Source organism: Atheta coriaria, unplaced genomic scaffold (assembly GCF_025399875.1).
Source record: "Atheta coriaria isolate IRGN ID8LTWV9N9 unplaced genomic scaffold, Caltech_Dcor_3.1 hic_scaffold_10_pilon, whole genome shotgun sequence".
NCBI lineage: Eukaryota > Metazoa > Arthropoda > Insecta > Coleoptera > Staphylinidae > Dalotia > Dalotia coriaria.
The window spans coordinates 7,669,248-7,685,553 of NW_027045452.1; the positions used below are offsets into that span (position 1 = coordinate 7,669,248).

Here is a 16,306-nt window from a genome sequence, read left to right on the forward strand (position 1 = left end):
TAACAAAACGCTTGCTAACCAATCAATTTATGGGTCATATCAACAAAATTAACCTCAAAACTAATCTACAACTGCAAATTTATTTCTAACCTCAAAATGAATGTCAATATGAAATATTTATATGACTCGAGTGTTTCACGCGACCAAAGAGTTTGTACAAAAGCCTATATTAGTTATTAGATAAATGAAAAATATTTAAAAAGTGTTTGTAGATGATAAAAACTGCTTTCCAGGAGTTTCTATTATTTGTTCAGGTCTGTATCTTCTAATAAAGTATGTATGCTTTCATTTTTCGATGATCTTGGTGGCATTCTTGCATATTTTTTGTAGCTTCTAAAAATTAGAGGTTATGTAGTGATAGAAATGCAATTTAAGTAAAATTTATGTTTAACTTACACGTTCGGTGAGATTATGTTGGAGAAATTAAGGCGTTTATTAAACGCTGACCTTGAGAATATTGATTGACGATTTTGAAGTGGTTCTTCAACAAACATCTACAAAATAAACATAATTGATGCACTCTAGTGACTTGTACATAAAGTTGCCTATATTACCGGTGTCGGTCTAAAAGTATCCAAAAATTCGTAGATTTTCACGTGCAGTTCTGGTTTAAAAGGAATTATAAACAATTGTGGCTCGATTAACAATCTTGGGTTACGTATAAATTGCATTTTTCTAACAGATCTAAAAAAATAACAAATTTTACGTTAAAAACTAAAAATATTAATATTTTAGGTTATGTTACCTTGGAACATAACACGGTGCAACATAAATCTTCAAACTATACTTATCCCTGATTCTCCCTTCGATCAAAATCAAATCCTCGACATCTTCGGATATACAAATACTTTCTTTACTACTAACATTGGGTACAAATGACTTTTCCATGTAGTAATAAGTTTCTTCAACGCGTAAATTGCGATAAATCGGCACACGCCACATTATACTCAGCGCTAAATTAACCGAAACGTATTTCCATAACCTAGATCGCAATCCATGCACCGGATCACTGTTGCTATTCATCGCCATGTTCAAAGCGGTGGCATTCAGGAAGAAAACGCGTGTTTTCACAATGGCGCGCACATCGTAATCACAAGGACGATTGGTGAGGAATGAGAGAATACCCATACTATTACCACTGATCACGTAGTGATCACTGGCGTGATAGTAATCAACGTCACAGAGGTAATCTTTGACCGGCAGGGCGCCATATTGTTTCACTCTCGCGCGGACTTTTTCATCCATGCTCAGCTTCATTGAAGCCAGTCCGTCAATCACGATGTAAATCCCTTCGCTGAGTTTGCCTTTGGTGAGGATCAACGATTCCGGCTCGTATTCCAATTCAACTGCCGCGTTATACAGCGCTTCAAAGCCGGACATCGATTCGAAAAACGGCAGCCATTTTAAAATCTGTGAAGGTGAGTTGAGCTCAGCGTAGGATAACTTTAGAATCGGTTTGCGGAGTTTCTCAACGCGATTGATGAGTTCAAGATTTTCGATTTCGTCGGTGAATCCCATAAGTTTCAATGCAACGATTGTTTCTCTCATTGTTGCGATTGAAGTGTTGATAATACGTTTTGTTTTCGAGATAACTGCGCTTCTTGTGTGTTTATACTGCACGTTATTCAGTTGTGCTAAAATAATTGCCTTTTCTTTAACAATTTCCTTCTCAATCATTCGGCGTAGTTCAACATGGTCGACTAATGTAGGCAACGTATGCAACACTTCATGGTACGAGAATAGAATAGAGATGGCGCGACTGTATCCGGATAGCACACGATCCTCCATTCGATAATCACAATATCGTATGATCCACTTCTGTAGTCTTAGAGAAAGTTTTATTATTTTTACTAATCGAAGTCGTCCGATGAACATTATCCCCATGAATATTACATAACCAAAAATATTGAATCGTGAACATAACATTTTAAAAGTGAATACGATTGCTTCGGCTGTATTGACAATCATCATGCAAGCATCGAATATGTTCCAAATGTCTTCGGAAGCTTTGGAATCCACGTTCGTATTGTAGAATAACATGATTCTTAAAATGGCGTCTATCACAAACACACTGTATGGTATCAGGAAGAGTAAATCAAAGCGACAATCGAGATATAAAAGATTGAAGAAGAGAAAAGCGTCCAGGACGATGAACAAATAGATTATTATCTCGTACGCGGGGTGTAAGAGTATTTTCCATACGTATTTGAGGTTATTGGTAGGCATGGCGGTTTGCATATCTTCACTTATATTCACCAGTAGTTTTTTGAGGTTCTGTTCGTGGGATCTTTGGTATAGAATAGATAATTCAGGGATTTCAATATGGATGCTTTTTGAGACACTTGTTACATCCAGGGCGTTGAAAAGTCCTTTTAGGTCTGATTTTAAGATTAATCCACGTTCACGTTGACGGATGAAAGATACTCTTTGGGTACGAAGCACTAAAACTCTTAATTCCCTAAAAAATAACCAAAATAGCATAAATTTGAGGTTAGTTTAGTTTAGGTTATGTTAACTATACTTTAACTTCTCGTTTTTTTCATATTGTGTCATTAACAAGCCAGTATAAGCTTGACATTCAAGACAACTAGGTTTAAACCCATAGGATTGCTTCTCCTGATTCCCATAATTCAATTTTTCAGAATCCAACAACTCGGTGGCGGTTTGTATCACTTTCCAATTGGCATCACCAAACTGCCGATCCATTTGGAACATATGCATGTAGATAATCCTCTTGCTCGTCAACATATCACAACAACTAGCAATGTTTGTCATTCGTGTAACACTCACAACATTAGCCCCGAAGTTCTTGATACATGTCTGTACCAGCGTGTAATTCATCAACACTTCCAACGTCATTAATATCAACGTCACCGAGGCGGATTCCTGAATCATTTTGTGTGATTTTGAATGATGTAGTAATATCTGCACTTTGTTCAATTCCAAAACTCCCCTGCGTGATAATATCATCAGGAGAACTGTATTAGCGTTGCATTTTGAATGCCAGAATAAAAATGGGTACATGCAGAGGACAACCATGCTACGAGCAAACAACCGGAACATGTAGGCACATAAAGAGAGGAAAATGATTTTTATGTTGAAGAATTGTATGAGGAACATGGAGCTATTGCTCACTGATACTAAATAAGCAAAAGCGGTGATGATAAAGTGCCAACTATCGATGATAAACTCCATTTTTGAAATGCAGAAACAGCCACGCGGTTTTTCTCGGTGCTCATGAAAATGGCGAAGGATAACACCGCCAGGGACCCGGAACAGAACATGAAACCTTCACAGATGATGTACATAATGTACGCCATGATGATCCAAGTCATAATCAGGTATTTATGATTGTGTATCTTTGGGTTAATCACCAATGTGCATAATTTACCAGAGGAACATCCAACTAATAATCCCAGAAATGTCATCCTGCTATGAATAAACACAATCTGGTATATCGTGGTGACAGTTCCATCAGCATACCCCATGTAAATATCAATTATAATCAATGAATTAGCAAAAGTCGTCACGCATTCTGATAAGAGCAATGCCAATGTAGTGCTTTGTATGTCAATTGTCCTCAAGACTTTCAACAGAATGCGACTGTCACTGCTCACCATAGCCATGCCATAACACAGGATATAATCCCAGCGGATTTCTCGGAGACATGCACAGCTCATGGCGAATCCAAAGAGGAGTACGAATACAGATACACCAATTGTGTTTAGTAGCAGGACTTGTGGTAGGCATTGATGGAGAATATGTAGGTCTGCGTTGAAGACACTGACGAATATCGTCAAAGGTACAAGCATGGCGATTATATCTCGTGGGGTTGAACTGGAGACTAACCAAGTGTCACCAGAGGAGTAGAGGTTGATTATGGCGACGGGGACGGCTAGAGCTGTGATGATAAAGTGCTCACCGAATGATACTCGGACCAAGCCAAGGAGTTTTTGGAAGTATACGGTTATTAGGATGCAAATGGCGATGGTAAGGTCACCGAGGTTTATTCCGGAATCTGAGAGGTTCTCTAAGCGGAATAAGGGATATCCGGTTAGGTTTAAGTTGTATTTGTCGACCATTTTGTAAGATGTACGTTTTGTTAGTTGGTTTTGATTAATTTGATTTGTTTGACGTTTTATTTTGCAATAATTGTACCAAGCTACTTAATTTTCAAACGGAAACAAAACAAAATGGTCGATATTTTCATTTTCCGCCATGTTTTTAAACGTTTTTATAGTTTTTTTCTTTGTTTTACATGGTTTAGAGTTTTAATATTGATCAAATTCAATTTAAAAACTGAAATATAAATGTATTGCATAATATTTCAAAGAAGTTTCCTCAAGAAAAGTTTCTAGAAGCTTTGTATTCTCGATCATTCTGGAAAAGTAGTGGGAATGTAGAGCAACTTGTGTCTGCCTGTTCGTTTTGTAATTTCATCATACCGGTGCCGTACACTTCACAATCCCAACCTAAAATTGTGACGTTTCCACCATTCAGTTCATTCCTGTTCAAAAATCGCCAATCTTGAGGTAATTACGCGTTAAATTAACAGTTAACAAAACACAAATACTAATCACAATGTGCGCAATGTTGTAACTGGGCCAAGATTAATATTCAATCCTTTTATTAAGCGTCATGATTTAGTTTTTCACATAACCATTGTATAAAATTATTCAAAACCCCTGAAAAAATGTTCGCCTGGGGCTCAACTGTAAATGGCGAGTTGGGTTTGGGCGGTGTTGAGGAAGAAATCATCAACACGCCGGTTGCACTTCAATGGGCCGAAGCACAAACAGTTGTGAATATTGCCTGTGGGTTCACACATACACTTATGCTGACGAGTGAAGGCAAAGTGTTCTCCTGTGGAAACAATGATTATGGACAGCTAGGACATGATAAACCACGAAAACGGCCACGTATGTTTTACTTTAGTATGTGCTTTATATCACTTCCTTTAAATTCCACCTGCAATATTCTTTTCAAGTTATTTTTATCATTAATGAGATTTTTTCAGAACTTGTAACAAAGCTTAATGACTATAATATCGTTAGCGTCGCGTGTGGGATATCGCATTCGATGGCATTGAACAGTTGGGGTCAGGTGTATACATGGGGTTCAAATAAATTTGGTCAACTTGGGATTTCAAATGTAAATATGATGGAAGAACCGAAAATTGTTAAACACTTAGCGAAATATTACATCATACAGATTGCTAGTGGTGAAAGGCATTGTTTAGCATTAACCAGCAGTAAGTATATTTTATTTTACATAATTTAATTTTTTTATGAAAATTAATATTTTGATGCTTTTAAAAGGTGGGGAATTAATGTCATGGGGTTGTAACAACTATGGACAACTTGGTATTGGTTACCTATCAGAATCAGAAGGTAATCCAACATTGATCGCGTCTTTATTCGGTGTACCAGTTGCATTTATCGCATGTGGCGGTAATCATTCATTCGCCGTGTCAAAATCCGGCGCTGTCTTCGGTTGGGGAAAGAATATCAATGGCCAGTTGGGCATTAATGATATAAATTCCAAGATGTATCCATGTCAATTGCGTTCCCTGCGCAGTATTCGCGTGCGATACATTTCATGCGGTGAAGATTTTTCTACATTTTTGACAATGGACGGCGGGGTTTTCACTTGTGGGCTTGGTAGTTCTGGTCAATTGGGTCACGGTGGGATTTCCAGTGAGATGCTTCCAAGAAAAGTGTCTGAGTTGATGGGATCGACGATAACTCAGGTGCAATGCGGTCGTCAGCATACATTGGCATTTATTCCGTCCAGAGGCAAGTTGTATAGTTTTGGTTTGGGTGGTGCGGGACAACTAGGACGTAACTGGACAGGAAACTCATCCACACCTCACATTGTGTTTGGGCCTTGGATTTCTGCATCACATACTTCTTTATCCATGGATCCTGTCCCTCCAGAAGTGAAGGTGATTAGGGTCTTTGCTGGTGGTGATCATTGTTTTGCCAGGGTAAATCCAATCGATAGGTATGTACAATTATTTCATTTTTGAGTGTAAACGTCTTTAAAAGTCTTAAAAATATTTTGCTAAAAACGTTTACATAGCGATTTTTCTTTGATTTCTTGTTTTCTGGAACGTACATTTAATTGCAGCGTTGTGCAACCATACGACAATCGTGATTTTGCAGATAATAGTCAAATCTTGACGATTGATCAAGAGAAAATCGAAGCGTGCGTAATGCTACTACCCGAAAGCAAGGTCGATCAAGATTTGATCGGTTATCTTGAGACTGTGTTCAAAAACCTTGCTTGTTTCAACGGTTCTTTTCTCGAACCGAATGACGAGCATTACTTTTGTAATAGTAAACATCACGGCATTCAACTGGATCTTGCCGAGGAAGTGTTTAACATGATTGGGAAGATTGAGAATGAATCTGTTAAACATGTGGTATGTTTATAAACAAATTTTACGTTTGTTGAGATTTGTTAGAGGTAAATTTGTAGATTTTTAACGCGATTACAGAAGATTTAATGCGTAGTTTAACAAGATCTCCACCGGATGTTGAAGTGTTGCGTATTTACCTATTGCTGCCATTTTATCATGAGTTTAACAATCCGAAACGACACGTAAAGTTGCAGCGACAATTCGCGAATTCCGTGCTGAATTTAAACGAGCAGGCCAAACGAGTTGTGAAAACTTGGTGGTCGAATTCGCCGAATGAATACTTTGAGAAGTTGGTGAATATGTTTAAGAGTGTGGCGTCTTATTTGATTATGAGTCAAAATGTTTTACCAAATGGTGTAAGTTTAAAAATTGCAGATAGTTTATTTTTTAATTTGTAATCAATTGAAGGTTATCCTGATTGATGATAGTCTGATTGCAACTTTGAACTTGTTGGACTTCCTGAGCAAAATGAACGAACAAGAGGGCGGATTGAAAGTGCCTTATGATACGTTTCACATCAACGACTTGTCGGAATACTTGGATATTCGCTTAGACTACGTCGCGTGGCTTACAGATTCATCGGTAATCAAAGAAAATTTTAAAAAATACATGAAAAGTTGTGTGATTTTGTTGCTTTTTGTTTCAGAATCGATTTTATCTGTGTAATTATCCCTTTATTTTTGACGCCCAAGCTAAAACGTGCTTGTTGCAAACCGATCAACACATTCAAATGGACGAAGCCATGCAGGAGTCCGCTAGAAATGCGGTGATGGCACTTTTGATGACAAATTCGTTCCAATTTAACGCCTTAAACACCTATTTAATGTTAGAGGTCAGCCGCGATCGCTTGGTGGAGGATGCATTGACTCAACTGGCGATGCAAAGTCCTTCTGATTTGAAAAAACCTTTAAAAGTAAGTGAAATTATTTTGTTTTTATGAACTTTTATAAATTGTATTATCGTGTATAGGTAAAGTTTAAAGATGAAGAAGCTGAAGATGCAGGCGGTGTCCGAAAAGAATTTTTCCTTCTTCTATTAAGAGAAATTCTAGATCCTAAATATGGCATGTTTAAAGAATACGAAGAAACGCGTTCGATTTGGTTCTCGCAGGATTCCTTGGAAGACGCTGCCATGTATCAGTTTATTGGTCAACTTTGCGGTCTTGCGATCTATAATTTTACTATCATCGACATTCCGTTCCCGTTGGCGCTCTACAAAAAACTCCTAAAGGAACCTGTAGGATTGGTGGATGTCAAAGGATTATCTCCAACTGTAGCCAATTCGTTGCAATCGCTTTTGGATTATGAAGACGCCGATATCAGTGATGTTTTTGGATTGAACTTTGAGGTGACTCACGAGGCTTTCGGCGAAATGAAGAGCATACCACTCAAACCTCACGGAGAAAATATTCTAGTCACACAGGAAAATAAGTAAGTGATAAAGGAAAGTATATTTATGCATGAAAATTTATTTGTTTTGTTTGTATGTTTATCTAGGCAGGAATATGTTACCTTGTATGTAGACTACCTATTCAACACATCAGTCGCCGCTCCATATGAAGCATTTTCATCTGGTTTCATGAAAGTTTGCGGTGGGCGAGTATTAACACTCTTTCATTCTCATGAATTGATGTCGGTCGTCATTGGGAATGAAAATTACGATTGGGATGCCCTGGAAGAGAGCGCCCAGTATAAAAATGGCTACCGTTCGTCTGATAAAGTCATCAGGTGGTTCTGGGAGGTGTTGCACGAGTTGCCGCTGTCGGAGAAAAAGAAGTTTTTATTGTATTTAACCGGAAGTGATAGGATTCCTATCCAAGGAATGAAAGATATCAAGGTAAACATATTTTTGTATAATTTAAAATCACATTTTAACGTTTTTATTATTGTTTTGTTTATATAGATTATTATCCAACCGACAAACGATGATAAATATTTGCCAGTCGCTCATACCTGCTTCAATCTACTAGATCTCCCACGCTACAAAACCAAAGAAAGACTGAAATACAAACTCCTGCAGGCGATTCAACAGACGCAAGGATTTTCTCTGGTTTAACTTGAACTCGGGATGATTGAAGCGCTATTTTTACTTTATTTTATTTTATGTATTTTTGCTATATAAAACTGATATTTTACAAAGAATTAACACTCACTCGTTTAAAATAACTGCAATGGAGTGAAGAGTAATGATTGGTTTTTGAAAATATGGAGGGTTGTTAACATTGAGATTTTGACACTTTAACACTTGTTATTGTAAACTTAGCCATGGGAAGCGGAAAATATTTTTCTAGAGTCGTGTACACTCACGTGTTGGAAATTTAACTTATGAAATTCATTTGTGATAAGGTTGTTGAGTGATTGATTTGTTGTTAACTTTGTAAATTTCATCAGTTGGTTAAATGTTTGTTATGCTAGATGATGGGCAAACATTTGCTTCTAAATATACACATTTTTAAGGTCTTTTAAAGTTGTTCTTCATCCATAAATGATATTTTTTATAACTAAACTGGTTGAACAACAAAAACGTTTATTGTTTCATTGTTTTCTTTGTGTAATGGTTGTTTATATCAACTATAGTTAATGTTTATTTTATCACCGGACTTGTTTTAAAATTTCTCGATAGTAAACTAGTATAAAAGGTTAATACATTGGTTATCCAAGTCAGTAAAATAAAATAACTACAATAAATAATTTGATCATGCGGCTGTATCATACTCTTCTGGTTTTACTCTTTATGAGTTTATATTTATTTATGTTTGGCATTGCACTTAACGTGCATGTTGACCATGATATTGGTTGTAAGTGTACGTCAGAAGAACTTTGCCGTAGTGGCATAATAGATAATTCGTGAGTAAATTCTGTACAAAATATATTGTTTAAAGATGTATTCCGTTTTGTTTTCAGGAGGGATTGTAAGCCATCACACTTTGTATGCTGTAGAATGTGATTGTTTGTCTTGTTATCAACAAATAAATCATGTTAAAATTGTATTTGCTTTTCATTTGTATACCTAAACCCTTTTACTAATTATGACTATTACTAATCTAGAAGAATTGCCCTAAAATATCCTTCGAAACCTGCTATTTTTCAGATTTTGAAAATGTGAGGAGAAAAACACCCTGTATCAACTGAAAATATAGAGCAATTTAGAGTTTTGCATTGGTGACTGCATTAATTTCCGGCGAAAGACAGGGTCGAACTATTTTTATAAAATATTTTTGCTTGAAGAACAGGGTCGCATTTTTTCTTAAAATTATTTTCTGCCGAAATCATTTAAATCCGTTGAAACACAAACAACATAAAAAAGAGAAATCTTTTGCCTTTTTTATGACGAAATCTTTTCTTATCTTTTTCACGCCGAAAACAAATTTTATATTTAAATGGCAAATAAGGCGTAAACGGTTAACGATAGCAAAAAAAGTTACTTAAATAATCGATGTAGAATTAATTTATCTATCGGAATCCGAAAACAGAATTTAAAAATTCCAACTTTTAATTTTCAACATAAAAAAGAGAAATCTTTTGCCTTTTTTATAACAAAATATTTTTCTTAAAATTTTTTTGTGCCCATTTTTAATATTTTTCAATAATGATGCCATCTTGTACAGAATTTTTCAAGGATCAAGAATATGAAGTTCTTTTTTTCTTAGCCCTTTTAGTTGTCGAGATAATTACGATTTAATAATCTAATTAATAATGTTGAAAATTAAAAATTGGAATTTTGAAATTCTGTTTTCAGCTTCTGATACTTAATTTAATTCTACATCGATTATTTTAGTAACTTTTTTTGCTAGCATTAACCGTTTAGGCCCTATTTACATTTTTAATGAAACATGTGCATGCCGTCGGAATAGTCGAATTTAAAAGATTAAATGGTAATTATCTCGACAACTAAGAGGACTAGAAAAAAATGAACTACATATTCTTGATCCTTGAAAAATTCTCTACAAGATGGCATCCTTATTGAAAAAACATCAAAATGGCACAAAAAATTTTTAACGAAAAATTTTGTTATAAAAAAGGCAAAAGATTTCTCTTTTTTATGTTGAAAATTAAAAGTTGGAATTTTGAAATTCTGTTTCCGGATTCTGACAGAAAATTTAATTCTACATCGATTATATTAGTAACTTTTTTTGCTATCGTCAACCGTTTAGGCCCTAATTGCAATTTAAATAAAAACAATTTGTTTTCGACGTGAAAAAGATAAGAAAAGATTTAGTCATAAAAAAGGCAAAAGATTTCTCTTTTTTATGTTGTTTGTGTTTCAACAGTTTTAAATGATTTCGGCAGGAAATAATTTTAAGAAAAAGTTCGACCCTGTTCTTCGAGCAAAAATATTTTATAATGTTAGTTCGACCCTGTCTTTCGAGCAAAAATTGAGAACTAGCGCGCAACATGCCCAAGTTTTAAAAGGCATTTTAGGGCACTTCCTAAGGATTTACAGGGAGGACAAGATATGTATCGTATAAAGGGTCTCTTAACCTACAATTAAACGCTGAGAAACCCTTAATTGCTCTTTTTGTTCAGGAGATATAAGGTGTTTTTCCACTTATTTTTGAAATTTGCAGAAAATAACAATGTTTAAAGGGCATTTTAGAGCACTTCCGGTAAGTTTAATGTCTGGAAAGAGCATACATCTTATAAAGGGTCCTTTCAGGTATAATTAGACGGTGAGAAACCATAAATTGCTCTGTTGGTGCAGGAGATACAAGGTGTTTTCTCAGAAATTTGTAAAATTTGTAAAAAATTGCAATGTTCAAAGGGCATTTTAGGTCACTTCCGGGGAATTTAAGGTCTGAAAAGGGTCTACATCTTATTAAGGGTCTCATAAACTACAATTAGACCCTGAGAAACCATGTATTCTTTTTAAATCCTGAAAAAAGGGTACAAAATACAAATAAAACCAATCCGAAATAAGAAATAACAATTCAAATTTATTAAATATACTAAAATAATAATACAGAACAAACAGTAGCGGTTGTACATATAAATTTCTATAGTTTTTAAGTTAAAGATCATATTTTATATCCAAGCCTAGGCTTGTTCAAGCATATTTTATACAAAAATGTATACAGTTCAAAGAACCAATCCATCACGCTTACACAGCGCGTCTACAAAAGATTCATATAACTATAACATAAAAATCACAAGTGTTTCCATATCTAAGCTATTGATTTAACAAATCTGTATAGTTTCGATCCGAATGATCCTCACTTAAACTTAAGTTTAAAATAAAACCAACCAAAAGAGTTTCCAAATCTGTTCATCTACAGTTGCGCAAATATAGTGCACGAATGTAAAAAGATAAATATTCAATTGCACGCATTCAATAAGAAAAGTGATTGAAACACAGCGTAAAAATCAAAAACAATTCCCGTTGAATTAAAAAAAAAAAATTAAAAACCGAATAACATTAACTCTTGTTATATAATAATGGCAGTCTTCTAAACGATGATTTCCATACCGAAGTCATGCAATTTATATATAAAAATAGATTTACTTTGTTTCATTCTACACTTTCCACTAGATTAATATTGCCTGCTGGGCCCCGCTCGAGTGTTGTTACCCAAAATCGGCCGGGGGCCGCAATTCGCATTGAAGCGGAATCGATGCGGACCATGTTCATATATTGCCGTGCACAGTTGCTGTCCAACTTGGGAATCCAACTCGTAGCCGTCTTGTTGCAGGTGAACTTTTTCATGAATAAAATGTCTAAACAAACAAATAATCAGTAACTTATTAACAATAATTGCATTTAAACTTACTTGACTTTAAACAATGGAATTTTATTTGATGTACACCATTCAATCGAACAAGCTTTATTGTGATTTACTTGGTTTATATCCATAAGTCGTCCAACTCCATACAATTCGGGTGATTTCCGCGCATGGAATATTAAATATATCGTGCGGCCCTCCTAAAACAAAACAAAAATAAATTAATAAACATTATTGTCTGAGTAAGTAAAAAATAAAATAACAAAAACTTACAGCAAAATATTTAAATAGTTTCTTCTCCGTCTGCGGTGTAAAAGTCCACATTCTCTGCTTAATCCCAATTGTAATATTCTTCTCTTCCCATGGCTGAATAATAAAATACAACGCACTGGAAGAAAATATCTTTCGGCTGTCATACGATCCGTGACGTCGAGAGGGCCCAGCATCGTAGTAATTATTGTACGGTCCACGTTGTTGTTGTTGTTGATAGAAACCACCAGAATTATTGTGTTCTCTATAGTTATGTTCATGATGCGCACGAGTCTTGATAGCCATGTCTGTGATCCTCGGACGTTTGCCAATACCTTCCGGAGCATGTAGCTCATAATTCTGTTCTTCTGAAGTCATAACACTCGCTAATAACTTCAATGTTTCAACCTCTTCGTAACTCAAACGTAAATGCGGTGCGCGAATCTTTTTATAAATAACATGCTGCACGTTATTTCTCAGGGTAACAATCTGACGATTGTCTAACATAAGTGCATACGCATGATCAAGCAATAAACAACCATCGGTCACCTGAGTATGTTGACCACAAATCAACGCAATAGTCAATGGTGTAATAACAGTTGCAGATTTAATGGTTGTTTTAATTCGCGGCTTGGAAATCTCATCGAAAACAAGCCAAGCGCGTTTAATCGGTGCGTAACCCTTACCATCATAGATGGTTCCCTTCAAGGAAGATTGCCCACTGATGAAAACGTTGTCAATCCGCGTGTGAAGGTTGCGATCATTGTAAAATGCAACATTAGGGTAAAGACCTGCGGCTAGGCAACATTTTACTATGGCCCAATTATTAGAATTAGCGTTTAATTCAGAAATATTCTCTTTGGGGTTGGCCTGTACGAAACCCATCGCTCTAAGTTGACTAAGAAGTTGTGATCTTGTCAGTGTAATCAGTTCCATTACAGCTGGACTTATAAAATTCTGATTGCAGAATTGATAGCCACGGTTTTGGATTTTGTGGTCTTGCCACAACTGAAAAGCACGAATGAAAATCATATGATCGCTGAGGGAATCCTCCGCCATGCTCTTTCTCTTATCCAATGCTTGTTGTTTCAAATGGGCTTGTGATGGTAACATAAATGGATCTCTATAGAAACAAACAAAAACAAAATTAATTTTTTTACAACCACAATCATAAGAAAAACTTACTTTTGTGCCATGGAAGCCGCAATAGTCAAAACAGGATCCAAACACTTGAAGATAACTGAATAAATCAACATCTTCCCCAATCTGGGTTCAATCGAGAACTGTACCAGATGCTCCCCAAGTTCAGTCATCGCTTCATACTCATTCAATGCGCCGAGACACTTCAAAGTAGCAATCGCTTCTTCCACAGCAATGTTCTTCGGTGGATCAATAGCGAGATTTAAAAACTCCGCAATTGACATCGCCTGAGGCGCCAACATTTTCGTTTGTAAACAAAGCTCATACAATGGAGTGCGTAAAATCTCCGGAATCGGATTCACATAAAACGACTCATATCGATTAATTGAATACAAATGAAAACAGTAGCCATTTTGTGTACGCCCGGCGCGTCCCGCACGCTGCCTTGAATTAGCCATAGAAATCCACTCACTTTTCAGCGAAGTAATACCAGTCCTTGCATCATAAGACTTAATCTTCGCTTTACCACTATCAATTACAAACCGGACATCATCAATGGTGATACTAGTCTCGGCAATATTCGTGGCCAAGATAATCTTTTGCTTATTCGCGAATTTTTGAAACACATCATGCTGATGTTGAATCTGCATACTGCCATGCAGCATAAACAGTTTATAATCATGTTGTGGCATGTTTGAGGACATAATTCTATCCTGACATGCAACTATATCCTCATAACCAGGTAAAAATACCAATATGGCGCCTTCCTTATCGAGATTATAATGAATATGTTTAATAATTTCAAGAATCAATTCATAATCGACGAATTCATCGTTGACAGTACGATCGTAATCAGCAAGAATACCGCTTTCATTGATAAACATCTCCTGCGCGGGGTTTGTCTGTTGATATAACGATAACATATTCACCACATCCATATTATTTGCCTGCTGTGCAAAACCAGACGCAGTTATACCCTCAGCAGAAGACAGAAACATATCCGCGCCCATGTTTAACAACTGTTCGATTATTCTAAAGTTACCATGACGAGACGCAGCCATCAGAGCGGTCTTCCCGTGCCAATCTTGATAATTCGGACTGACATTCTCATTCAGATACATCTGCATCAACTCATCGAATTCAGCATCCGTGCCTTGGTCGAAACATCGCGCTAGAACTTCATTGACGTCCATTTTACATTCGTCATCCAATTCGGCGTAGGATTCTTGTGGTTTTACTTTAGTTACAACTCGACCAGGGGCTCCGTTACGCTCGCGTAATTGTCGCAATTCTTTCATTCGCGAATTTTCATAGTTGATATGATGTAGAATGTCTTCGAGGAACCAGGAACAACAACTGAAACTTCTTCCTTCAACAGATAGGACACAAGCTTTGTTTTCGAAGTACTGAACGAATGCGTCCATGTCCATCGTGGCTGACATCAAGACTAATCGAAGATGCGGGAATTTCTTAACACTCTCACGTAGGATAATCATAAGAAAATCGGTGAATTTATCACGCTCGTGAATTTCATCCACGATTACGTGCGTTATGTGTTTGAAACACTCTTCACCGCTCATTAAAGTACGCAGCAATACTCCGTTCGTGCAGTAGATGATTGCAGTCTCAACGCCGAGTTTTTGTTCTAATTTTATTTGATAACCGACAGTTTGCCCGACTTGTTCACCTCTAAACACAAATAAAAACGTTATAAATCATGATAAAAATAAGTTTTTAAGTGAAAATGGTGATTAACTTACCTTTCAGCAGCAACACGTTCAGAAACAGCGACAGTACTCAATCTTCTTGGTTGTGTACAAATAACCCTCACTTCTTTATTGAGTTCAGCCGCCTCCTCAATGATAAACTGTGGAATCTGCGTTGTTTTACCCGATCCGGTCTCCGCGCTAACAATGACGACCGGATTGTTGCGTATCGTGTCCAGAATGAGCTGGCGATTTTGAAAAATCGGCAACGACTTCCGGAACTCCGTGAATTGACTATTCACAACCGGACGTACCTGTGTCACGGAGCCCTGATACACCTTGTTGATACTATCACATTGCACCTTGATGCGTTTATACTCCACGTTGCGCACGACGCGTAACTGTTGAATTCTGGACAGAATTTGATGAGTAGAGGTGTATAAATTCAAGGGTATCTCTTCAGCTGTGTGCAGAACGTTTTTCTTGTAAATGGACAGAGTTCTATTGGGGTCTTTTCCATGTGACTTGCTTTTAATGCCTAGCTTCTGGCACTTATCATGAATGTAGGCTCGCATTATCTTAGAGTAATTATTGGGGAATTCTAACTCATTTCTCTCTGGATCATTGATGAAATCTCGTATGATTTCGTCTAGATATATTCGAAAATTCTCGGTGGTTAATGAACTTTCAGTTTGCCCAAGCGTTTTGTTTCTTCGTTTAGGCATCTGTGGATAATTTACGAAATAAAATTGGATGTTAGGATTTAAGTTTTGGATGTTCAACTAACCTTAAAACGGTGTGGTAGGCTTAAAAACTAAATAAATCGTCTCGACGTTGGTGATTGATACTAAAGACTATACAGCGAGGGACGGTTGTCCAGCGTGGGCACAATTTAATTGAAAATTTGCGGGAAATACGAGAAAGACGCGGTTTTTTAACGGTTTTTCGAGTGATTCTAACATCACTTCGGAGTTAAATAGTTCGCTCACGCACACAAACTGCGCACGCCTACATGGATATGCAACAATATGCAACCCAGAACTCCCTCTATGAGAAAGCATGTGAAACAAAACT

The 16,306-nt window shown here is 36.5% G+C and overlaps 3 protein-coding genes across 5 annotated transcripts; 1 reads left to right on the forward strand and 2 right to left on the reverse strand.

The window, feature by feature from the left end:
* Positions 1 to 151: 151 nt before the first annotated feature.
* LOC135801155 (sperm-specific sodium:proton exchanger-like) lies at positions 152 to 4,162 on the reverse strand. Its single transcript, XM_065314530.1, has 5 exons — positions 2,522 to 4,162; positions 746 to 2,458; positions 555 to 684; positions 397 to 494; positions 152 to 333 (listed from the first exon to the last, which is right to left on the reverse strand). The coding sequence occupies exons 1-5, from the start codon at positions 3,193 to 3,195 to the stop codon at positions 243 to 245; spliced, it is 2,706 nt and encodes a 901-aa protein (XP_065170602.1). The 5' UTR covers positions 3,196 to 4,162; the 3' UTR covers positions 152 to 242.
* A 106-nt stretch (positions 4,163 to 4,268) lies between these two features.
* Positions 4,269 to 9,408, forward strand: Herc4 (HECT and RLD domain containing E3 ubiquitin ligase 4). 3 transcript variants are annotated; one of them, XR_010550314.1, is made up of 11 exons: positions 4,269 to 4,934; positions 5,018 to 5,251; positions 5,319 to 6,003; positions 6,130 to 6,424; positions 6,481 to 6,777; positions 6,830 to 7,003; positions 7,068 to 7,334; positions 7,391 to 7,851; positions 7,918 to 8,257; positions 8,324 to 9,267; positions 9,325 to 9,408. XR_010550314.1 is itself a non-coding variant. In XM_065314522.1 (10 exons), the coding sequence occupies exons 1-10, from the start codon at positions 4,694 to 4,696 to the stop codon at positions 8,474 to 8,476; spliced, it is 3,147 nt and encodes a 1,048-aa protein (XP_065170594.1). In that variant the 5' UTR covers positions 4,269 to 4,693; the 3' UTR covers positions 8,477 to 9,408. The 3 variants fall into 3 exon arrangements, 2 of the variants coding, with proteins under 2 accessions (XP_065170594.1, XP_065170595.1); XM_065314522.1 differs by having other exon boundaries at positions 8,324 to 9,408; XM_065314523.1 differs by having other exon boundaries at positions 4,271 to 4,919; positions 8,324 to 9,408.
* Positions 9,409 to 11,334: 1,926 nt separating this feature from the next.
* Positions 11,335 to 16,246, reverse strand: LOC135801152 (3'-5' RNA helicase YTHDC2-like). Its single transcript, XM_065314521.1, has 6 exons — positions 16,020 to 16,246; positions 15,287 to 15,957; positions 13,572 to 15,215; positions 12,411 to 13,509; positions 12,186 to 12,337; positions 11,335 to 12,132 (listed from the first exon to the last, which is right to left on the reverse strand). Exons 2-6 carry the CDS (start codon positions 15,955 to 15,957, stop codon positions 11,949 to 11,951), a joined length of 3,750 nt encoding a protein of 1,249 aa, XP_065170593.1. The 5' UTR covers positions 16,020 to 16,246; the 3' UTR covers positions 11,335 to 11,948.
* Between the last annotated feature and the right edge of the window lie 60 nt (positions 16,247 to 16,306).

What these genes read in the sequence shown, in the direction of transcription:
- LOC135801155 (XM_065314530.1), bottom strand. Translation starts at nt 3,195, where the DNA reads ATGGAGTTTATCATCGATAGTTGGCACTTTATCATCACCGCTTTTGCT. An exon ending in GCACCGTGTTATGTTCCAAG is followed by an intron (nt 685 to 745) that starts GTAACATAACCT and finishes TTATTTTTTTAG; the next exon opens with ATCTGTTAGAAAAATGCAAT. An exon ending in ATACTTTTAGACCGACACCG is followed by an intron (nt 495 to 554) that starts GTAATATAGGCA and finishes TTTATTTTGTAG; the next exon opens with ATGTTTGTTGAAGAACCACT.
- Herc4 (XM_065314522.1), top strand. Translation starts at nt 4,694, where the DNA reads ATGTTCGCCTGGGGCTCAACTGTAAATGGCGAGTTGGGTTTGGGCGGT. An exon ending in AAAATGTTTTACCAAATGGT is followed by an intron (nt 6,778 to 6,829) that starts GTAAGTTTAAAA and finishes AATCAATTGAAG; the next exon opens with GTTATCCTGATTGATGATAG. An exon ending in AAGGAATGAAAGATATCAAG is followed by an intron (nt 8,258 to 8,323) that starts GTAAACATATTT and finishes TTGTTTATATAG; the next exon opens with ATTATTATCCAACCGACAAA.
- LOC135801152 (XM_065314521.1), bottom strand. Translation starts at nt 15,957, where the DNA reads ATGCCTAAACGAAGAAACAAAACGCTTGGGCAAACTGAAAGTTCATTA. An exon ending in GAACGTGTTGCTGCTGAAAG is followed by an intron (nt 15,216 to 15,286) that starts GTAAGTTAATCA and finishes ATTTGTGTTTAG; the next exon opens with AGGTGAACAAGTCGGGCAAA. An exon ending in ATTCCATTGTTTAAAGTCAA is followed by an intron (nt 12,133 to 12,185) that starts GTAAGTTTAAAT and finishes TTGTTTGTTTAG; the next exon opens with ACATTTTATTCATGAAAAAG.